A 24,429-nucleotide genomic window follows, 5' to 3' on the forward strand; every position below is an offset into this window, starting at 1 on the left:
AAGGAGGCAGGAAGCCTGATTTGCAGCTGATAGGAAAATGCTGTCTCGCTCCTGTTATGTCCTCTAAGCAGGAGGTTGGCAGTTCAGTTTCCAACTTCGTCTTAATTTCATGCATTTCACTCTTCTCGTTTTAGAGAGTCCCTCCATTTCCTTTCCTCTCCTGTTTCCTTTTCTGTGGGTGGCAGTCAGCTGGCCTGCTCAGCTCTCCTCCCCAGCTGGTCCTTCTGTCTTTTCTGTACAGTAAGTATCTTCACTATAATCCGAAAGCCTCTGTGTGATCCCTGTGCTTATTTCTGTTCAGCTGCATGAAGTCTGCTATTTTCTTTTCAAAGTCCAGCTTCACTATGGTGCTTTGTATCACTAAAACCATTAAAAGAAGACTCTTTAGCTTCTTGCTGCCTGCAGCTCCTGAACTACTGCTGGCAAATGTCTCAGCAATTTATATGTGCAGTTAGCAGGGGAAAAGTGATGCCTGGGAACAAAGGCTACAAAACAAGGAGGTCATGTGTGCTTGGAGTAATAGTAGCAGTGGTACTGCATTGCTACTGTGCTTGGGTTTGTTTTTAAGGAGTGCAACAATATTTATTAAAGTTATGCTTGATTTTTACTCGCCCTTTTCTCAGCAAACTGACTTTATTGGGAATTCATGTCTCTTCAAGTGCCTGCTTTCCAGATGTGTTAGTTGTACATGGGGCCATGGGAGGGCCAGAGAGGGGGGCTTTGCACTGAACTGCAGCTGGGTACTGTGTCCTCTAACAGGACTTGTTTGAGCAGGGGGTCTGGCACATGTTGGAGCAATCCAGCTGCTCCTTGGCCAAATGAAGGTGAGCCAAATAGCATGTCCTGAAACAGATCTGTTTGTCACAGCTCTAACAAAAAGCCACAGAGCAATGTAGGGATGGTGATGCTGTGACACAGATGTGGGATTCTGGGTTACCTGCCTAAAAGCATGCAGTGGGAGCTCTGTTTGTGTCAGTCCTGGCAGCTCTAGGGATAGACCTGAGAGCTAGGTACCACCTAAATCGGTCATTCAGGATCTCACCCAGATTTTACAAAGCTCCTACCAGCTGGTACTTTCCACCCTCAGCCTTTTCCTTGCCTGAGGGGAAGAAAAATGCACTTAGAAGGGTGAAGGGAATCCCTGTTGTAAGAAGGGGCTAAGCATCAATTTTGGTGTCATGGAAATTCAGCAAATAGTTTCAGATTTAATAAGGTGAATCTCACAGACTTTATCATATAGAAATCACTTTTGAAATTTGGCTTCTATCCCTTTATCCCATGTATCCTTTGAAAATATCTTACAGCTTCCTCTCTAGCCAGCTCCTCTTTCTTCAGCCTGATTGACAGACCTTTTTCTTCAAGGTCTTTTCACATCCTTCTAGCCCCAAACTTTCCTCTAGTTTCCTACTAAGTTTTTCCTGTTCCCAGACACCCTGTTGCTGGTGAATTGACTCTCTTCTTAAATTTTGAAAATCTACCATTGAAGAGGCTTCTTTTCCCAGAATATATTATATATATAAATAGCTGAAACACCAGAGTTAATTTCATTACAGAACCCAGTACAGTCCAATGGTGGAGCATGTCTCAGCACACCACTGCCCATGTAAACCAAATTTTTACTTTCCAAAAGCCACATGCTCTGTATGTTCTGCAGGAAGAAAGCAGCATACAAAAACCTGATTCTTCAGAGCAATAGAGAATTAATATGTTTTCTGAATGCATTAACATTAAATGCTTCAAGTGCAAAGGATCCATCAAGATTTGCACAGAAAAATCAGAGCTGTGATTCTCTTTGATTGTCAGTTGCTCTGAAAAGCTCATTTCAAGTGTTACCACTTGGATTTTTTTCTAGTATTTTTAAAGAAAATTTGACTTTGATTTTGAAGGTATATCCCCAGAGTCTAACTGTTCTCTTCTGAGAGATCAGTGAATATAAGAATCAGAAATGCTTAAGATAACTATTACATTATCTCATTTAAAATAGTCAAGTCAGCACTAAGAAGCACACCAAGAACAAACAGCATTACTGACGGGTTTGCAAAATCACCTAGGCCAAGGTTGTGTGAGTGGTTTGAGTCAAGAGGCAGCTTTGGGAGCTGATGCCCTGAGCAAGTTGTGCTCTGTACTGTGCTACTGACATGTGGACTGTTACCCCTCAGGTCTGAGCTCCAATATTCCAGTATTCCCATTCTTTGAATATCAGCATTTGCATGTTCTGTATCTCTAGGAATGAAAGGTTACTCTGCACACCTGAGGGTCTGTGGGCATGTAGCTTGCAATGCCATTCTGACAGTATGGGACTTTTAAGGGACTTGTCCAGAATGGGTTTTATACAAGTTTAACCTTCTTGAATCTAGTGGGCTATAAACATACCATAAATCAGTACATAAATTATACATATGCACACTGCAAAGAGGAGCTGCTTCCCTGGTTTTGTGACTTCAGATACTGATGTGATCCTAATGATAATAGTGATTGACTGCACAATCTACCTGAGACCTCGCAGTGAGGGAAAGCTGACTCTAAATATGTAACTTCAGGACTCCTGCCTTCTTTGAGACATACAAAGGTAACTCAGAAATTAACATCTTGCTTGCAGCTGACTGGGACCATCCTTTTCATTGCTCTTCTGATTCTCTTTCTGCTGCTGGGTCTGGCTCTTCTGTGGTGGTTTTGGCCCCTTTGTTGCACAGTGGTAAGTACAGATTTTTTTATTCTATTGACTAGTTTTCATCTATTCTCTGCCAAGGCACAGAGTTAAAGTGTTGGAGTGGGTGGTTAACCTTGCTTTAAAAAAACCCCACATTTGTGAAGCCCTGGTTCAACAATTTACTTAAAGTGCATGTTCAAGTTTTTCTTGTCTGGGTTTTTGATTGTTTCAAGGCCTGTGTGATTTTTTACAGTGAACAAGAATTTTAAATAAGCTCATGACTGTGACTTAAGTTTCTGTAGGGATCAAGACCTCCTTTATACCAGCTTTGAATTCTGTTGCCTAAAAGTGTAATGGAATTGATTTACTAATGTGTGCATAAGCTGTTATGGTCCTCTTTAAAAATAAGAGTCAGGTTTTTTTTTGCATTTTGTTAGTTGGGATTTCTTTAATTTATTCAGAGGAGCTTCATACTTTGAGAGAATAACTTTGCACTAACTTAGTAATTATATGGTATTTTTCATCTCATCTGGGTTTATTTTCAATGGGGCCAATGAGAGGACTGAATGGGGGAAATGAAGCAGAGTGACTCATTTGTGACGCAGGCAAGAAAGCAGGGAGGACATAGTATTGAGATGGACGAAGCCTACCATTGTCTCAGATTTCTCCATTATTTGTTTATTCCAGGTGATCAAGGAGCCGCCTCCACCACCACCTCCAGAGCCTGTAAGTGTGCTATTTTTGAGCTGTGGCGCTGTCTGCAGCCACTGTAGTGTACTGTGCTGCCCAGGAATGTCAGCCCTGTGGGTGTCTTAATGACACCTTAAAGGCTGTGAGAGGAAATCCTCTGGGTCAGGACAGTTATTTCTGCCTTCTGGCCTCTTTATATCCATACAGCTAAACTGCTTCCATTCAGCAGGAGAACAGTTGCATAACTCAAAAATCCACAGGCCAACAGTTCCTGTGGTATTTTGTTCCTTCTGCTGTGCATCAAACAGGTGTGTAAGCAAATCTTTGCTTCTCAAGCTGTGCTGACAGCTGTCCCTCCTCCAGTAAAGCTGCCATTGTTCTCAGCAGCAGTTTAGCCCAGATTGGCAGTAAGGAAGTCTGGCAGCTAGAAAAAAGGACAGCAAAGGCCACATTCTTGTGGCTTTGCTACAGGAGAGGAGACAAAAGCCTGGCCTGGCTGTGGCTCTTCTGCAGAGTGACCTTTGGAAGGACAGTTAGCCTTTCTCCATTTAGGTTTTGAGCTGTTTGAGGCAGGATTGTATTTAGCTCCTTTGTGGACAGTAACTTACTGACCCTGACCTCAGTTTAGTTTCACCACACTACTTTCATGAGAACAATACTAGTAAATAAAAGCACCTCCAGAGAAAAGCCTGCCTTTATTTCTTTCCTGGGCACAGACAGTTAAATAATGGAAAAATAGTTGCCTAACCCAGAAGAGAAGCTTATGGTTTACTGTTAACTTGCTGTAACTTGGCACGAATGTAAGGAGGCAACCACAGCTGCTGTTTTGAGGTTGCTAGAGGCCACCACTAGTATGAATGTGACCCTGTTACGTGTGCTGAGCAGCAGCACTGTGACAGGTTAACTTCAGAATGCACACCAGAGTTCATGCTGGAGTTAGTGTGATTAGTGCTGTCACAAAGCCTGCAGGTGCAGCCATGCTGCACTTGAAGGAGGTCTCAGAGAGCATCTTCACACCCCTGCAGAAGTTCCAGATACTTTGCAATTTTAAATGCAGTCAAAGAGAATGAACTGATGTAAGCCTCCAGGAGTAATGCAGAACACAGATGTTATCCATCCCTTTTCTTGGCCTTGTCTTTATCCAGGATGGGTTGTAATAATTGTGCATCGTAAAAAATTTAACTGTGTAAGGGATTTAATTACATTTAGTATTAGACTCCCCAGGTATGGTGGCCTGCCCTTCAGCTGATACAGTGTGGTATTGCTACTATTAAATTGAATATAGGTGTGTAAACCTTGTTCTGAAGCACAAGGTTAGATTCCTGTGTGATAGCTGCTCATGTTGCTTTGCTGTGCGTTCAGTGTCAGAGATATTTTGTATAAATCCTTTATCAAGAGGAAAAGTATCAGCTGTTACTATTGACTCTGTCCTGCTAGGGTAACAGCAGTAAGAGCTGTTGGACATGAACACTTGAAATCTGTGTTACATTGCATGGAAGAGGCAGAGTATCTTATATAATACTCATGTTCACAATGTAATCAAATATAAATTAATTTAAAATGCTGATGCATTTCACTGGGTACTGGTTAAATGTGGCATGAAATGGGATAAAATTTGTGTATTTGTTGCACTCTCCAAAAAAAGCTTCCTGAAACTACACCAAACCACAATAAATTCATTGTGTATTTATTTCCCCAATTTAGGATAAAAACAAAATAACAGGAAAAAAAAAAAAAAAAAGGTAAAGCAAACACAAAAAAGCCAAACTACAACAATAAAAACCCCAAAAACTCAAACTCCCCTTACTAGTTAATGCAAATGTCAACTCTAGTCTTGCCTGGCCCTACTAAAGAATTTTCTGGAGGAACTGACCTGTTGAACTGTAGCTGAGCCCACATGTCACTGAATAACTGTTGAAAATACCTTTCTCCAGGGCATAACCTAAGAAGTAAATACAAACAGACAAAAATTAAAGCATGGTTTTAAAAAGCTGTTATTGTCTTTGGGGCTCTTAATTCCTTTTCCATTCCAATAGAAGCATGTGGGGCAACTTTGTGAAAATGCCATCTAGTAATGTAACAGTAATTTATGTCTCTATAGTATTTGGCATTCAATTCTTTTGTTTGTTAGGGGTTTTTTTTAATTAAAAATTAAGTTCAGGTAGTGTTTCTAGAAACATATTTGTAGTGGGGTACAGTAGCAGAGAGCACTGTGCATGGCCAGTCCAAGAGCAGCAAGCACATCTGCGTATCGGCATGAGGTACAGTGTTTAGAGGAATTAAGAAAATACTGTAGGAGGCTTGTTGTACCCTCTCCTCAGCTATATGTGTACTTGGAGAGTGTTAGACTGTGACTTTCAGGTGCCTCAATTTACTGTAATGATATGGAGTGTGAGAAATCCCAGTTACTTCTCTTGGGTCAGGATGATAGAGTTGGAGATGTATTCCCAGGCTTGTTGAACCAGAACCATATGCCAGCTTTTAGTTAGGCAAGAACAGAAAAATTAACCTGAATTTAATTCCTGATTCAGACTCTCACATGTTCCAGAAAAATAATCTTTATTCTTTATGATTGCTCTGGTTCTGATCTCCCTGATAATTGTGAGATGCTCCTGTCTAAACCCTATTCCAAACTGTACAGCTTGAGCCAGACTCCACAAAGTATCAAACAGTGTAGAATAATTGGTTACAGCTGATATGAGAAAAGGGTCTGAGGCACATGCTAGAAAAGTCAACAGTAGTTGCTTTTTTTTTTTTTTCCTCTGTTAGGTAACATTAAGTTCTAAAAGTGAAACTAATAAATTATTTCTTTGGGCTGACTCATCACTGCATTTTCTGCATAGCACAGTATATGTACAATTCATCTGTACTTTGCCTTTCCTTACAAATCAGTTGGGATTTTGGAGCTCAATGCATATTTGGTTAAATAAAAGCAGCCTGGACGGAGGAATAGGCAATCCTCTCTGGATTCCCTAGTTAAAATTGCAGCTGCAGAGAAAAGAGCCTTTTTTAGTTTTTGTCAGAAAATAAGCATAACACACAAAGCCAGATATCCAAGGATTGGACCATAGGATGTTCAGCTGTTTTCCACAGTTTATGCTTTTTATGTGAGAACAGCATTAATATCTCCCTGTCTTTCCCACAGGACTCAGATGATGAAGATGGATTGCCAAAGAAGAAGTGGCCAACCGTGGATGCATCTTATTATGGAGGTCGAGGTGTTGGTGGGATTAAGAGGATGGAGGTATTTAGCTTATTCTTTAATGTTATAAATCCCATCACAAATAACTGAAAATTGTACCACTATGTTTTCATGTGATTTTTGAAGAGAACCAGAGGTTGAGATTTAATCAGGGCTTGTCTACTTAATTCGCACCTGCTGTCCAAGTGACAGGCATCAAGCTGCTATAATTTGCATGAATAATTAAATGAATCTAGCATTATGAGCCAGAGAAAAAAAATGTGATAAGCACCAAAAGAACTTTTAATCTCACCAGTCAAACCCTTTGGTGCAAATTTAACCAGTTGTCTTGTCAGAGGAAACTCAGGCAAAGCTCCACTGGTTTTATATTTGAGGGTACTGTCTATGCAGTGTCTGGTTTCTATGGCAGGGGAGACTTCTCAGCAAGTTCCTGCAAGACTGCAGATGAAGTATTGTGTCTTAATATCCTTAACCATTTTCCTTGGAAGAATTTTATCCTTGATGCTGAGAATGTATGCTGAACGTGACACCATGGATCATATATTGTTTTTATATGCAGAGTCACTTTTCTGCTTGAGCTATGTCACACAACAAAAACAGATATTAAGATATTAGATATTGGGAAAAATGTCTTCACTGGAAGGGTGATTAGGAGTTGGAACAGGCTGTCTATGGAAGTGATGGAATCACCATCCCTGGAAGTGTTGAAAAGGTGTGTGGATGTGGCACCTGAGATTTGCTTTAGTGGTGCTGGGTTAACTCAATCCATCTTAGAGCTCTTACCAGCCTTGATGATTCTCATCTGCCCCACATGCTGTGAATTCCCACAACACCTTAGATTACTGGAATGTGCAAAGGCTAGTAGTTCCAGCAGTTTTTGAATGAGACTATTTAATTCTTATTGTGTATTTCTGATTACAGTGGGAGTTTGGTGCTTTTATAAGTTTGACTTAATTCCTGGTAGCACTTGGTCTACTAGAATGGTAGATGGGAACTAGATTAATACATGTGGAAACGACCTGCTGGTGGGGACTGCTGAAGTGTCTTCTTACAGTGTGCTCTCCTGACATCAGGTGCGCTGGGGAGACAAGGGGTCAACAGAGGAAGGAGCAAAATTGGAGAAACCCAAAAATGCTATTATTAAGTTGCCAGAACAGGAGTATGAGCCATGGGAACCCAAGCCAAAGAAGCCCCATGTGAGAAAACCACCTTCCCAGCGAAAATGGTACACTCCAATCAAGGTAATGTGTTGGACTCTCAATTTTACCTCTCCATTGTAAGTCTCTCATGTCACAGTGCTATATCCCACTTTCTCAGCACAGCCTTTCTTCCAGCAGAGCTGAGAGAACCTGTTTAGAAAAGTGGCCAGTAATCCTCACCTTGGCCTGGTTTTGGATTGTGTACTTCACTTGGCTCTGTGTTGCCATATTTTTTTGAGAAGAGTAGAGGGCATGAGCAGAGATCTTCCTTTCCTCATCTCACGCTGTTTTTCAAGTACCCTTGCCTGGGGTACAACAGCAGATCCCTTAAACCTTAGGGAGGGCAGGTGCTGTTTTCTGCCATCTCAAGGCAGCATGGAAAAGGATCAGATAAAGAGCAGTGTTCTTGCTTTGACTGCATTGTGGTAAGGGCCTGGGATCCAACTCTGCTTCCCCCTAGTTCAACCACAACACAGTAGTATTTGATTTTTGACCAAGTCACTCAGTCTTTCCATATTTTTGTCCTCAATTCTCCCATGTCATGATAATATCTGGTCTTTCAATGTCTTTTAATGTATGTATCCTCACACAACCCTAAAGGCAGGGAAGAGCTGTTTTCTCTGCTTACAGAGAAGGAAGCTCTAGGGCTAGCACAGTCAAGGCTGCAGCATACCATGCTCATCCCAGGAATCTATAGCCATGTCCCAAAACAGTGCTTTGTGGGATGAGTTCCTCCTTCCCCTGCTAACTCACAGATCAGTTAAACAGTGCTTAAATGTTTCTGAAAAGCATCTGTGAACTTTAAAGCCTTCCTAGGCAGGTATTCTTGTGGTGTTTGTCCATGCTTCAGTTCTCTTCCCATCTGTACTGTATTTTTGTTCTGCCTTTTGTAACACCTAAAGTAAGATTAGCGCTTTAAAGTAATGCCTGTCTAATTGTGCTTCTTAAGGGAGTTGTTCACATTAATCTACTCTCATCCTCACTTCATATTGGGTATTTGGCTTTCTGCATCTTGGGTGTTACCCCACTGAGGATCATCTGGTTGTCGAGATAAACAGTGTACAGGGGCCAGGGCGCAGGACCAGTGTGTGTGCAGACAGCTTAATACAGAAAAGCTATACCAACCCACCTGTTGTTTAATCTCATGCTATTTTCACCACATTTCTTTGTCATATTTAGTCTTTTTTTTTTTTTTCCCCCATAATTGCAGGGTAAACTTGATGCACTGTGGGCTTTGGTTCGACGAGGCTATGACCAAGTCTCTCTTATGAGACCACAGCCAGGGGATAAGGTAAGGCATCTCAAATGCACTGGCACCACTTCTGTTAGCAGCAGCAGTGCTCTTTCCTCACAGTCAGTCCATTTTTTTTAATAAGCTTGTCTCTTTTCACATTGCCCTAAAGCTAAAAGGTAAACATTTTTAATGTTTCTTGGATTTAATAATGGAGTTCAATGATTATTGAGAGATCATGAACTGAACAGATGAGGAAAAAACAAATCATAGCAAGGTTAATGGAGAACAGTTGGTGTTGAGTTGTATGCAGACACTTTTCTCAGTCATCTCCTATACATAGGCAAGGACTATCTCCTGCCTTGATGAAGTCTCTTGGCCAAAAGTAGGTCAGGAGTAGATTCCTCCTGGGAGGAAGCTGGGAGTTTGTGCTTTTCAGAGCCACAAAAGATGTCTGTGTGCTGTCCCTGGGTCACTGGCAATAGCTTAGTTCAGGGCTCTGTTTCCCCATGTGAGCCTGGCACTGTTATGGTTGTCTCTATTTTGTTACTCTGAGGGGACAGCTCCCTAAGAATTCAGTGCTGCTGCTCTGAGCTGTTTCACCATCAAGCTTTTGCTTTCTGCAATGGTTCTTTGTAACATGAGAACTAAGCAGACACAACAGCATCTTTCTCTCCCCTGAGGGCAGAGTCCATACATTTCATCACCTTGGCTCTCAGGTGAGGGGATTATGGAGTTACAGCAATAGGGTCCATAAAGTGCCTTTCTGGGGACAGGACTGGTGCAGATGCCCAGGCTTGTTTGCCTGGGTAGCTTTCACACCTAATGACAGACTTTAAAAGTACCTCAAACTTGCATCAGCTGGGGCAGTAAGTTGCATGTTTCTTGCTTTTGGCAAAATATTGTTAAGTCATTTGTCTAGTCATTAACCAAGCATGCTGCATCAGTATTAAAAGTTTAATCACTTCCATTTTTCTTTTGGCACATAAGGAAACCAAGAGAACAAACCCAGCTTCTTATACTACTTTGTAAAATGGTCTTAAATGTTTCACTAAAGCTGCATTTTCAAGGCAGCTGTGTTTGAGACACCTTATTTACTTTTTAAGCACGATCTAGAGCTTCTGAATAGGCTCTTTAGGTCCAGCTGTATTTTGATAGCACTAACATTGTATAATATGAATCTATCCTCTGCCTTTCACTCCCTTGGCTGGGGCGTTTCTATCAGTGCAGAGCACAACAGAGCCTCTGTTAGCCAGCATGGTCAAGAAACATGCAGGGGGCTGGCTCAGAACAGGGATCCTCAGTTCCTTGCCTCCCAGCTCTGCTGCAGGGAGAACAAGGGGCTGAAAAGAGCCAATGTAAAACAGCAAGCTGAAGGATTATTGTATCAGGGGTAACATAAAAAAAAAAATCAAATATACATCTGGGAAATAGGGTGGAAAGAATCCTATTGAGCCAGATCCAGTGGAATCATAGAATCATCTCTGTTCTCTGGTCTGTGAAATTAACTAAGGCTGAAGAATATTGAAAGTGAAACAAGAAAATAACTAGACAGACTTCTGCTGTTTAAAAAAAAAAAAAAATCACAGGCCTGTATTTTATGGAGAAAACTAGCACAGAAAGGAGCAAGTTTATTATTTATTCTTTGGGTAACTTCTCTAGTAGCAGTCTCTCAGTGGACAATTGAGTCCTTGTAAGTTAGGTTATGGGGGATGTGTGTAAATCCACCTGTATGTGCAGGTAAGCAAATGTGAGCATCCTCACATGTGCACACTCATCATTGTGGCTGAAGAGCTGTGGGAGCAGGTCAGTGCTGGGAGTGAGCAGCAGCAAGGACAGCTTGGAGCCCTGGATAGCAGAGCCACAGCTCTGCTCACCTCAGCCCAGGAAGGACAAGGTCACTCCTTGCCCAGCTGTGCTGGCATTCAGAGCATTCAGCTTGGGGTTGGGGAGACAGGAATGTTCAGCCTGCCATGCCTTGGTACGTGGTGTTCTTCCAGACTCTGCCATCCAGAGACCAGGGACTGTGCGGTGGTCTTGGAGCGAGAGATTGCTTTGGTTTGTGTGGTTTTGAGGGATTGGGGTGGGGGAGCGGGGGAAGCAGTTCTTGGTGGGGTCTAAGTGCACCTTTTCTTTTCCTTTAAGGTCACTTCATAGCTGTCTTTGTTGTTCAGGAAAATGTAGAGCTTAGAAAGCAAAAAGAACACAACTTAACTCTGTTTTGGGAGTGACATTTGGATTCATTAGGACTTGGAAAAGTCCTAAATCCAAAGTTCTCAGAATCAAACATGTTATTTCCATTATATTTTCAGGGATTACCAGAGATAGAAGTTGTTTCCCATTGGAACAAGATTCACTGAAGTTTCATTTTTCTGAATTTCTGTTTTACAGTTTATTTCCATTTTAAAAAAAAGCTTCCTTTTTCCATTTTGTCTGCTTCAGTTGGGCATAAGTTCCTTTTTGCAGCTGTAGGATGAAATTATAACAGACCACTTTTTTCTGCATAATGAAAATAGTTATTATGGAGAAGAGAATATCCACAGGACAGGGAGAGAAATATTTTTTTTTTACGAAGCTTTTAGGACAGAGGGAAGATAAAAAGGATTTTTATATATGTGTGTGTATATATTTACATAATTTATTTTACATTTAAGCAATCTTCATAAACTCTTTTGAAAATTGTAGCTTCTTCATCACTTGAAAATGAATACTGTGAATTGGGAGCTTTTCTCCCTGACAAAAAGCCTGAAAAATACTTGTAGAAAATATTTTTGATAGTTCTGTTTGTTTTGGTGTGTTCACCAACATATCTGGCTTTGTCACAAAGAAGCAAAAGTTTGTTACACTTTTTGAGAGCTGTTCAGTGGCTTTCCCCACAACACAGGCCTCTTCTCTTCCTGTCTGCAAACCATACAGCAACAGCAGTACTGCTATCCCAGATTTTTAAATCATGACTTCCTACCCATTCCCATCATGAAATGAAGTTAAAAATAGCACTGCTCATATGTTTTGGAGTCTTCATGCCCATTCCAGAGTGTATGTAAGAACCTTGCACTAGGGGTACAGGCTGAAGCATGTGTGCAGTAATACGGGACTGATGGCTGCAAGAGGTTGTCCTTTCCTGTGAGTGAGCAGGTCTGCTGTCCATCCCTCTATTTTTCTTCCTTCATCATGGAGCTGGCTGAAGCTCTGAGAGTTCCCCTGTCCTGGCTCATGTCTACCATAAACTTCTCAAGAAATGGATCTCAGGATGGGTGATTCATCAGTATTAGGCAGGATTGTATTAATAGGACTGTATTAATCCTCATGAAAATCACAGGAGCTTTTTGGAGCTGTCTATTTAAAGGAAGCCATCCAAGCATGAGGTCTGGTGCTCCTTCCCATGTGCCCACAATGTTTTGCTTGGCTCTAACAGACAGCTCCTCCTCTGTCTCCATTCAAGGTCATATCACAGCACCACCACTGAAATTTATTAGTTTGGCAAATACCTCAGTGAAGGGTCACAGGATGCTGTTCACTTGACTTCCTCAGGTCACCTCTAGCAGGAATTTCTGTTGCACCAGGATGGGACAACAAGGGATAAACACACTTAGCTCTACCCCATCATTAGCAGCTAGGCTGTTATTTGTGGCATGGAGTTTTGCTGAGCTCTCAGACAGCATCAGTAGAGGAGTGAAGTGATGAAAAAGCACTTGTGGCTCTGTGGTGGGTTTCTGGGTCTTCTGCAATGTGCAAAGGTGAAGCTTTCACAGGCATTTGTGCTACTGCTGCAGTGGTGGATCCCCTAGAGCTAGGCTGTTAGTCGTCCCACCCTGGCTCAGAAATCTTAGAGGACCAGCAGTCACTCTTCTGGCTCAAGAAAGGGATTGACAGCTCTGAGGTGGGGCCACTGCTCATCCAGCCACAGGATGGTCAGTGTCCACATGGCCTGGATGGGGCTATGTGTTGCTCAAGATACTCGGTTTTCCTTGAAGACTTTCTCATCACTCTGTTGGTGTCCTCCTGAGCTTGGTTCTGTGTTTGCAGCAGCTGCTGTGAAGGTTGGAGTTTGGGAAATATTAGTGTCTGGCTATCTTGAAATATTTCATGCAAACAAGCCACAGTAGCTGGTAGGGCAGATTGTTAATAGCCTCTGCAAAATGTAAGTTTCAAGCTCTTCCCTTGGCCTCATAGTTCAAAAGTAGGCTGTTACCAATGGCAGCAGTTAAATGTTGAAAGCCCCAGTAAATGCAGAGAGGAAGGGGAGGCGTTTTCCAATGGTCTGTTAGTTGCTGCTTTCAGCAATTCCATTCCATTTTGCCTCTCAGCACGTACTGATTGATGCAGGAAATTCTTAGAGGCTTGGTTTACCAAAGTCCTTGACTAAAAACCCAACATTTTTCCTCTCAGGCAGAATTGATCATTTACTTTAAAGACTTAAAACCTGATCTCATTATTTTCATTGAAAATTTTGCATCTGCAACAGGGAGTGTGGACTGGATTTTGCTGTCACCGGTCCCTTGTATAGCCCTAGAACTTTACTTAGAAAAAAATAAATGCTTTAGTAGTACTACCCTGTGTAAAGCCCATTCCTGGGGAAGGGGACTAGAAGCTGTTGCACAGAACTCTTGAGAGCCTTTTTGCTTTTTTTCTGTTCCATAAAACTGAGATTAAAAGGCTGCTTTGCAGCCAAAATTGTCACAATCTATGAGATGCTGGTCATTTTAGAAGCCAGAACTTCTGGATCCTTTCAAGTTCTCACTCTGAAGTTACTTGGAACAAGACATAGCAGCAAGAATTTTGAGCAGCAGCCTTTGAAATGAGGAGTATATGGGTTCCTTATTCTGTCCATCCCTTTCAGAGTGATCAGTCTTAGTCTGATAAGTTTGTTAAAGCTCAGAAGGTCTGATTACCCTCAAATTTTGAGTGATTACTTGTTTTCCTAATAACAAAATAGTCATGACAACACAGTATTTCCCTTCCTTACAGCTGTGAGGTTTAGAGTTGTGCCAGGACTCCCTAGATGAATCATGGGACACCGAGTTTATGAATTATTAATGACTAATAATTACTCTCTAGCTGCTACTTACAGGTGGTCAGCAGCGTGAGTGCAGCCCACGGTGATGGCAGCACCCGCCTGTCACGCCAGGGTGGCTGCCCACGGACCCGTGCTATTGGAGCTTATTCTAATTACTTCTCTTCAAGACCCAGTAATGGCTTTTAATAGGCTTCCCTGCCTCTTACTTGGAGATGTGTTGTAATCGCCTGTGTAACAATGGGCAGAGCTACAGGGGGTGCTGGAAAAGCAGCACTGAGCTCCCTCAGACTGCAGTCATCAGTGGCTGCTGCCTGGTCCTGGGGCTGTTCTCCCTTTGCTTTTCACCTTTATAAGCTGCTGAAAAATTAAAGAGATGAGGACATTTCTTGCCACAGTTGGTGATCTCACTTTTTCACTTGCAATGAAAATGTGACACATTTAGCTCTCATTTTGCTACTTTCTTCTTTTTTAAAAAAACCACAGGTATCTCTAAGAATCAGTCCTGCTTTAGCAGTCGTGCCATGGGGGAAAACAGCTTCCTCTCTCTGGTATGGGACCAATGTCCTAATGCACAGTTCCCAGGATGTGTTGAGTGCTGCAGCTGGAAACATGTAATCAGTGACTAATGAACTTCCTGTCCTACAAGAAGCCCATATGCTGCATTAGCTCTCACTTGTGCCAGGATTGTGTTATTTCTGTTGTGGAAGAGGAGTTCAGATTTTGGGGATGGATGCTGCCTGTCTGCACCCAGGTCAAACCAGTAGTCTGCCCATGTCTTTGGCAGCCAGAGGCATGCTCAGGAGCAAGAGGCTCTTGTGAAGGATGAGTGCAAGTCCCAGGGCTGGTGTTACTTGGCACACAGCAGGATGAGGAAGGATTGGCCTCATGGATAAGGCACTGGCTGAAGCTTACATAAGTTACTTCCTTTCCATTGCACTGCAGTTGTACAGTGAGTGAGATGAAGAGTAATTCTAGGAGGCTGAGACCATGTTCCTACTGGAACTTTGAGCACTTAATAGACTCTGTTAGGTGGAAAGGGGACTCTTCTGCTACTCTTAAAACATATGTACCACTTTGCTATTTATCTGATATTTATGATACAGGAACAGCTTCTTCAGATCTGATTCTCAGGGGTTTTTTATAGGGAACATATCTTTGGGATAAGGCCTGGTGGCTTTTTTCCCTTGTTAACTGCAACTCTGACATGTCTGCATGGGGAGAACAGGCTCCTGTGTTGCTATCACAGTTTTCCAGGCATCACTGATACTTCACAATCCTACAACATGTCCAAGGGCCTGACTTGAAGCCTGGAGATTGTCTTGGGCCTTACAGTACTACTACAGGGCAGTGCTGATGGCAGAGCTTCTTTGAGAAGTGCACAAATTCACATGTGGTTACTTACTGGGACTGTGTACAGATCCTCAGTTTGCACATGGACAGGTATGTTGCAGCCAATATGTTCATCTGTTTCTCAACAGCACCCTTGAATCAATGCTGGACATCATCTGACTGTTCCAGTTGATTTGCTGGGAGCTGTGCATCCCTTATTGTCTTGGAGTTGGGTAACACTGCAGAAAGTGACCTACCCAGCCTTCCTTAGCTCTCTGCTTACACTGCATACTTCTAGTAATTATGCAGAATGTGTAATGCTGTGACCTTCTGAAGATGTTGGAGCTGCAGAAATAAAAAATACTGTGTAAGAGGATGTATTCAATCTATTATTCACACTAAAGTTACTGTACAGAACGATAACTAAAGTTCAAAATGTACTGACTTACTACTCTTCTCAAAGGAGCTGTAGTTCCAGATGTCTCTGTTCTTGTAGAAACTATTGTGATTTGTGTTGTGGTACCAGAAAAAAACCCAAATCACAGTCTCCCTCTATACAAGTAACAAAAGTCACTAGACAACAACTCATATCTATGCATGTGTAAGGTCTTAAGGTCAACCTAATCTTGCTTTGAACATTCCAGCTTTTTATGCCAGTTTCAGTCACAGATAGGAGCAACAGGACTGCAAATGCCTTGTGCTTTCTGTGGCAACACTGGGGTTTATACAGCATTGAAAAATGGTTCAGGCTGGTTGGTTTGGGTTGTTGTTTTTTTTTGGCATGTGAATAAATCCCTGCTTTCTTCCTCCTTTACAGGTTTCTTCTAGGGAATTTAATTGCCCAAGCCCACAGCTCAGTCTTCATTGGCTTATTAAGGAGTAGTATATACAGAAACCTCGAAGTGAGGCCTAACAAGAGCAGTGTGCCTCCTTGCAATGCTGGTGGCCAGGCACTCTGAGTTGAGCAAACCTTTGAAAAATGAGAGGAGGTGTACTTGGGGGTTTTTCTACTGTTGGGGGATTGTGCTGAGGTGAGAGCAGGGTATGTAATAGTGTTCCTAGGACAGAGCTGGCTCATGGAAAAGAGTAATTTCAAGATGCACAGCTGGTACTTGATATCTGCACAGGGAAAACATAGCAGGGATCTATTTGCATAGTGTTAGGATAGCCTACCTGAAATGGGACAGAGAGTTCCATGTTAGGACTTTGATACATGAGTTGCTTTTCTAGTGTGTTCATTCTTAAAATAAGGTGGTTGTGTCCCAAGGCATTCAATTTAACACAGGAGCTTTTGGGGAAAAGGTTTTCTGTGCTTTATCAACATGCCAGCACTGATAATGAACTGTATGAGTCCCATCCCAGAAGAAAACCCATATGAGATAAGCGCAGGGGAAGCTGAGAACTGTGGATTTACTCTCTGCATGCTGTAGGTAGCAGTAGAGCCATTTAGGGGCCAGTTACCCAGAGGAGCATTGGTGATAGTTGTATCTGTTTCCAGACTCTTTACAAAGAGGCAGCCCATCCTGTGGTGGGCCAGGATCTTCCAATTTTGGCTGAGGCAAGGAAAAATAATAACCATTTCTACCAGGAATCTCTGAGTTTCCATCATTATTCTGTACCCTAGTCAGGTGAATAACATTGTGTACACAATAATCCCAGCTTGCTCCTGAGAGACAGTCAAATATTTCACCCAGGAAAGCATGATGACACTTAATTGCAGTTTGAGCAAGATCAGTTATGGTCCTTTGTGGCCTAATTTGCTGCTCCCAGCAAGCCACCAACACCTCAAGGCTGAGGCTGTTGCATCCAGCAAATGTTTGTTGCTTTTGTTGCTGTGCTCCAAAGCCCTCCCCATTCTAGGAGATGGACAAATGCAACGTCCTCTTCCCTGAAAACACCAAAGGAAAGAGGAAAATCTTTTGCAAACCAACCACTGTTGTTTTTTCTTGAACCACATTCTAGTCTGGTCAGCATTCAAGTGTGGAAATGTGTGGTGCTGTGGTTAAAGCAAGGGATGTGAGTCACAAGTCCTGAACTTGTAAATACCATTTTTTTCCCCTGCATAACCTTGAGTAGATGACATGACCTGACGGTGGCTCTCCTTGCTTCCTCCACTCTGGGACCCTCATCCATAAAAGCTGTCAGGAAAGAGGAAGGCAGTAAATCACATGTGACTGCAGGTCTAGGTTAAGGTATTTTTCTGAGGTTTGGGTAGGATTTGGTCTGGCATGACAGCATTTTGAGATTGGTACTGAATGTGAAGTGTATCTGACAGACCTTAACTTTGGCTATGCCCAGTGTTACTCTTTTCTGTTCCCTTTGTCACTTCAGCTTTCTTAGGGCTCAGGATCAACAGGCTTTGCTGTGGATCTGCACTGTGTGTTACTTCAGCCACAGCCTCGGCAAGGTCCAAGACATGTGATGTTTTGTGCATTCCTGCAAGATATCTTGTGACTCTGGCCATTCTGTCAGGAGATGTCTGTAGCCCATTGCTGCATTTCCTTGCTGAGACAGGGCTGGAAGCAGCATGCAGTTTCCTGCTGAATGGAGTGTGATGCATATAATTTGAATGGCCCTGTCTTCAGTACTGGGGTGGTCTCTTTCCTTGTGTGCCTAAGCTGAAAATGTGGTATCAGTCATGAGAGAGCTGGGGGGTGGGGATGGTATTCAGCAAAGTTTATTTTGCTGAAGGGTACTGATCCTAGCTTAAAAGTCTGATTTCCTGAGCTATTCCTCCCTCAGATTCCTCATTACTGTCCACTTTCTCCAGTGGTAAATTGGAAGTAGCCCCCTTTTGTTCAGTGTATTCCTGCACTGGTCTTTGACCTAGCTGAACAGACTGCTCCCAGAAACCCCATCCCTTGTTTCAAGCAGCGCTGTGCACAGCTGGGACTGTGAACTGGGGAATAGTGTCTGCAGATGTGTGTCTGGGAAAGCTATCAGTACTTGATTGTATTCAGCTCTCAGTATTGTGGTAAAAGGAACTACAGTAGCCTGGGATACTGCAGCTATTAATCTTACTGCAAAACAGCTCCTGTTTTAATTGCCTAGTAGAATTGAGCACCCTTTTCCTCATTATTGTCTTTATTTTGATTTAAAACTGTTCCTTTAGACAGTGTGTAAATGTTTTTTTCCTGTTAGTAGAATTAGCTGAAGTTGAAAATACACACTTGAAAAGTGTCAGTATTTTCAGTTTTTGTTTTGAAACACCTTTTCTGTCTGAAACTCAAAGATTATTTGAAATGAACACAAGTTTCAAGCCTGAATTAAACTTATTTTGACATACTTGTTTTACCTGAAAAATGAAGACTTTCGGTTTCTGTTGACATTTCCTTTGGCCAAGAAGTGACCTGAAAGATGACTTTTATTGCTGCTGTTATGTGCAATGAATGCAATGGGTCTGTTTGTGAGTTTGCCCTAGCAGCCTATCTCCCTTGGTCCCTGGAGGATCTCTGGATGGGATTATCACACATTTAGTGTCAAAAGAAGAGCTCCTGTGCTCTTATCCCTTCCCCACCCCATAAATCCTATCTTCTCAGCCCTTTGGCCCCCAGAGCCAGGCTGTCTGAGGGCATACTGAACTCCTGAAGGATGTTTTCTCCCAGTTTATTTACAAACAAGGTTGGTCCCACTTTTCCTCTATGACAGAGGCTCGGGCATCTTGCCAGAGCTTTTTGGGCTGCAGTGTCAGCCATGCCTCAGCCAAAACAATAGGTTTTGTCCTGAATGTGTCAGCAGCCCAAGGAATTGCTTGGCTGTGTGTCACTGTCACCATGTGCTCAGCTCCCAGCCCATGTGCAGGATCTCACTGTTTGGGATTTAGGAGTCAGAGTTGGTGAGGCAGGGATTAACTTGCTGTGTCTCCATGGTGCTGCTCCAGTGAGCCAAGGTTTGTGGGTGGTTTTGTTTGGTTGCTAAAAAGAGAAAAAGCAGAGATTACTTATAAGAAGGTTTTTGTGGACTCTGTGAAGGATTCACATGTGCCTCAGCTGCTTTTAAATATCACTGGCCTTCCTGGGTCAGGATATGTGTCCTGTTTAAAGTTGGGTTGCCTCCCACACCTTAGAGCTCAGTCTAATTCCTTTTGCAATGAGCAGCACTTTGGGTGAGCCCAGTAGGTTACACCTCTTGGTAGCATCACCCTGCTCATGCTGTGCTGTAAACAGAGTTTGCTGCTGCTGCTAGGATCATCCTTGTGCACTTGCATTATCATTTTGTAATTTTCTATTTGAATTCGTTTGATGTGCCTAAGGGCATTACAGGGTCCTCAATGTTACGATGAGTGATTCACAACCCACACTGCATTGATTTCCTTCCCCTCCAATAACTCCATCATAGAAAAAAGCAGCAAAAGTGGTAAGAGTTTACTTAGAGGCCAGATAACACACTGGGAAAAGAATGGGCTGAACTTATTTTCCATTTTAAAAGCAACATGAAGGGAGAAAATTACATTCTCATTGCTGGACACTGCCATTTTACTAGACCTTACTTTTAAAACCCTCTTCAGTCAACCCCATTTTCTCATCTCTCTTCATAGTTTTGCATTATAGTCATCAGTGCTGAGCTGCCAAATATCTTCCCAGAAAATTGTTATGTATAAGAGAGGACTTATTAAAGTGGAATATATATACGAGAGTCATATCAGGCAAATCACGTATATCAGGCAAACAAGTATTTTAACTTGATATTTAATGCTTTGATTTGAGCCCTGATAGCTTGGGCTACATATAAAAAAGGCTACATATAAAAATAAATTACAATTTCATAAAATAATTGTTAATTATTAATTAAATAACCACCATATAATTATTTTTGATTATTATAATTTAATCATTAAATTATATAATTAGAAAATAATTATAAATTGCATATTTATTAACCTGAAAGCATGATCAGTCACCAAACTGATTATATGGGAATCTCTGGCATTTCCAGTACTTTATTTTCCAACACAAGGAAATGATAATCTGAGTACCAAATGTAAGAACAGGAGTTAGTAAAAGTTACTTGTATGTTCCTGAAAACCAGGCAGCCTTGGGTTTTAAGTGACAAACTGTTTCAGCAGCTCACTAATTTCTAGCCTGTATGCTGCAGGGTAATCAGTGCAATTCCCAGGAAATCCATGAAGGTTTTAATGAGCCGTGACATGTTGAGCGCACAGTCAGCGTGAAGCAGTGCAGTGTGAGGAAGCTTTTGGCAAAGGCTGATGCACACAGATCCTGGCTCCTGAGGAGCCAGCTGCTAATCCTGACACTTGCCCAGGGAACTCAAATATTGGGAACTCTGTACCACCTTGCTTCATCTCTTTCACTGTACAGGTGTTGTATCCATAATCTACCTCTGACAAAGAGATTTGCCAAATCAGTTTCCCATACTGGCTGGTTTAGGTTATTCTGTGTAGGTGTTTCTGCTAGTACAATCTTGTTCTTTATTAGAACATTAGGGTAGTCCCTAATTTTGCCAAGATTCAATTTTTTCAGAAGTCACTGATCTTAAAGGTGTATATCTCATTGTTTTCTGGGTGTGTGGATCAAAGCCTTCACTTAGCTAAAGTGATCATGACTTTTTATAATATGCTCCATCCTCTGTAAGTATGCTCTTGTATGCTCTTGTAAGTAGCATAAAATCTGAATCTATTCTTTTGAGATTTAGAGGTACATTTTTGTAGTGAGCTATCGAGAGATATTTAGGAAGTGAAGCTGCATGCTGATGAACCAGGTTCATAGCAAGCTGGCAGACTCATCCCAGTGACATAGATAATCAAAACTGGAGAGAGAGACTAAGGAAATTATGTTCATTTTGTATTTCAGGATCCTAAATAATACTTATATTTAAAAATAATAAATAATAATTTAATACTTCCTTACTGGAAGCAACTTCATTTTAAATTTGGTGATCTAGTGTTTTGAATGGTCACGCTCAAATTTTAAAGGACTTATTTTAATCCATTCTAAAATGCAATTGTCATACTCTTATAAGGTCAAAGACAAGAAAATTCAGTAAACTAAGTGAAGCTAACTCTTTTTCAGTCAGATACCCACCTCTGCAAATCCAGATTGTAGCATTGGGACTGTAAGCTGAACCAAGAGGGAATGGAAAATCAAGCAAAACTTATAACAGGAAGGATGTTTTTTATTAGGTCAACTAATGTAGCTAAAAATAAGAAACAGGCATACTTTTGTGTACACAAATACTGACATGCACACAGATGAAACTGGATTTGATTTTTGTTAAACACCAATGCATGTATTAAACTGAAGAGAGAAAAGGGACAGCTACTGGCAGATGGCCTGGATATTTTAAATTCTTTTTGCTGAAGTGCTGCTAGTATCATGGGTGAACAGACTTCCCCATGGCACTCTTTGAATTGCCTGGATTCTTTTAACAATCATTTCTGTCAACTGAAAACTTGCTGAGTAGTAGCTAAAGATTTTGGGGAAATGGGTGCTGGGGAATGATATAGTGAGCACTGTGATGAAGGTGGCCCAGCAACACGATGCAGTGGCTTTCAGGAGGTTCCTCCCTTCCTCCCCGCCCCTTAAACCACACACAATAACACATCCTAGGTGGTCGAGGAGACTTTGCCTAGAAGTACAAAGTGCCTGAATTGCACATGTGATTGTTACACTGGGATAAAAGCTGGAGTCGGGACAAGGGCAGATCCCACTGCTTCAGTATTTGTACTTTTTGAAAAGCCAATTTGGAAAGCAGCATAACAAGAGCCTAACAAGTGGATGGACATATGGGGAGGCAAAATAATTGTGCATGAGGAAGAAGGTGCAGATGTGAGCTGAAGTAAGGGCGTAGCTCCATATGGCACATGGCTGACCTTCAGTTGGTGCCTGAATGACGGTACGCGGCGCGGGTCGCTCCTCTGAGCGCGGCTGCTTGGGGAGCGGGGCCCCAGCCAGACAGAGCTGGGCTCACGCAGATCATCTGCCTCCTGGAACACAATACAGCAGCTACCCACAGCTGTTGTGCCTGAGACCATCCTGGTATTGTGCACCTTGCAACTCTGACACCTTCCCTGGAACACTTGGGGCGTTCCATGCTTCTGGAAAAATATAGATCATTACCACTGCTAAAGTGGTGGTGGCGGCTTCTTAATCCCTGTTAATCTTCTGTGCAGGAGGAGCAGAGATAAGTGTGCGGGATACCTAATTTCTGTCGGTGTTCCCAGCTTTAGAAGCCTTTGGAGAGGAAATTACTTAATTCTTCCAAACAAAAAATATTAAAAACCCTGTGGTTAGTATGTTTATTTGAGAAAAATCATGGATTTTTTATAAGCTAACCCAAGAGGAATGTGTGTGTTAGGTAGAATAACAGTGGCACTCTGTTATTAGGAAATTGTGATGTGTGGAGGGCTTAATTCTTCAACCTAGAAATCTTTGACAAAATACACTTAGTCCAAACTACCACTTCTGATTTATTATCATTTGTTCTTCCCTTACCCTTTTCAGCTGTTAATCCTGACACTGGCTTAGAGTTCGGCCTCATTTTATCAATGGCTGCTTGAAGTGCTCAGGAGGATTTGCTCCAGTATTCACCAGAAGTCTTTGATATATGAGATTGTAGGCTAACACTGGTAATCTTTTGTGGGGAAGTGTCACAATACATACATCGATCATCCAAGCCTCTATCTGTCAGACTCTCCCAACTCAACCGTATTTTTCATGACACAATGCAGCGCATGGCCTTTAAATTACCCATCTGTCTGACAAATCAGTGAGTGTGGCAGAAACTGGCAGCAGTTTGACGTCGCCTATCACTTTAACTGAAGTGAAAGTAATGCAAACAGATTTATGGGATCCCCTTTGATTATAGACTATGAATATATTTGGAATTGATGTTTGTGAGAGAGACACAACAGAGGAGTAGGAAAGGCTTGTAGGCAAAAGCACTAATGTTGGATTTGCAGCTTTGCATTTACTATGAGGTAGATTGTTCTGCCCTGAATTTTTCCCTCCCCATATGCTGCATCTCATCTGAACACCTCTGACCTTTTTTTTTCTGATTTTTCTTTCACCTGAGTGATTATTTAGCTGCTCTAAATTAATAACTTTATTGTTATTATTATTAACTTATTATTAAGGCTGAGTTTTCTTAAATGAATTTGATGTACAGCTGTTAAATACATCTGTAACATTCATTGCATGTCATAAATACTGCTGAATTTCCCAGTGGGCTCTGAATACAGAGCAGAAGCAGCACAGCAAAACAAAAATACCTGGCAAGTATGGCTGCTTGCTGCAGTGCTGGTGAGGACTCAAGTTCTGTGGTGGAGTAGAGCAAAGCATTGACTTGGTTTTCTTGATCCAATGGCTTATCTTTGCAGAAGTAACCAAGACCTTGGCTTCTGCCTTCTTCCTCCTTGCAGAGGCTCTGGCCCCAGTACAGTATTGCCACAAACATGGTTCATAACCAAAGTCTGGCTTAGCAAGCCTGGACATCTAGGAAGAGAATTTTATGCTATTCATTGATGCTGCTGTTAAAGTGTAGTGGTGAATTGTGGTGCTGAAAGCTGGGACAGAGAACTACTGAGTGTGTCTATGAGTGTGTCCCATGTGCAGGCAGCAACATGTCCATAAAAACAGCTCGTGTCTGCAGTTGAGCTATGAAAGCCCAGAGCCATTCATTCCAAGTAAGTGATAGGGTGGTATCCTTTGGGTTTTACATTTGTAAATCATCTTCTGAGCTCTGGACCTTAAACAAGCTTCTGTTGAAACTGTTTGCCTTTTTACAGAGAAGCCACAGACTTAAGTGATCCCCCTCTTTATAAATAAATCGTTTTCATGAACAAAGGTGTAGGCATTGGAAGTCACTCAACAAAACAGTTGTGGTTTTGCTGTGATGGCTTTTGCCTTGTTTCCTGAGGAAACTGTGATTTTTGAGTTTGCCACAGAAACTCAGCTTGTTCTCTAAACACCTTCGGAGTTTTCTCATGCCAGGCAGCTCTGAGCCAAGAGAATCTGTGACTGGTGTGGGTTTTTGTATTCCTGCTGCCACAGCCACTGGTAGCTGGGGAGCATCGTGATCTACAGCTGTTTAGCTTTGAGATAAGTTTTCTAAATTTGGTATCCTTCTCCTAAATTTGCTATGGGGATGTTTTCA

General features: G+C 42.0%; 1 protein-coding gene across 2 annotated transcripts in view; it reads left to right on the plus strand.

Moving 5' to 3' along the window:
- Nucleotides 1-24,429, plus strand: part of ANTXRL (ANTXR like) — a 60,075-nt gene that overhangs the window by 29,615 nt on the left and 6,031 nt on the right. For both annotated transcript variants that reach the window (XM_086900438.1, XM_023929565.2), the window contains 5 exons: nt 2,600-2,695; nt 3,338-3,376; nt 6,486-6,584; nt 7,616-7,783; nt 8,952-9,032. In XM_086900438.1, the coding sequence (XP_086756564.1) occupies nt 2,600-2,695; nt 3,338-3,376; nt 6,486-6,584; nt 7,616-7,783; nt 8,952-9,032 (483 nt within the window). The remainder of the gene's footprint in view (nt 1-2,599; nt 2,696-3,337; nt 3,377-6,485; nt 6,585-7,615; nt 7,784-8,951; nt 9,033-24,429) is intronic.

Source organism: Cyanistes caeruleus, chromosome 8 (assembly GCF_971803275.1).
Source record: "Cyanistes caeruleus chromosome 8, bCyaCae1.hap1.1, whole genome shotgun sequence".
Lineage (NCBI taxonomy): Eukaryota > Metazoa > Chordata > Aves > Passeriformes > Paridae > Cyanistes > Cyanistes caeruleus.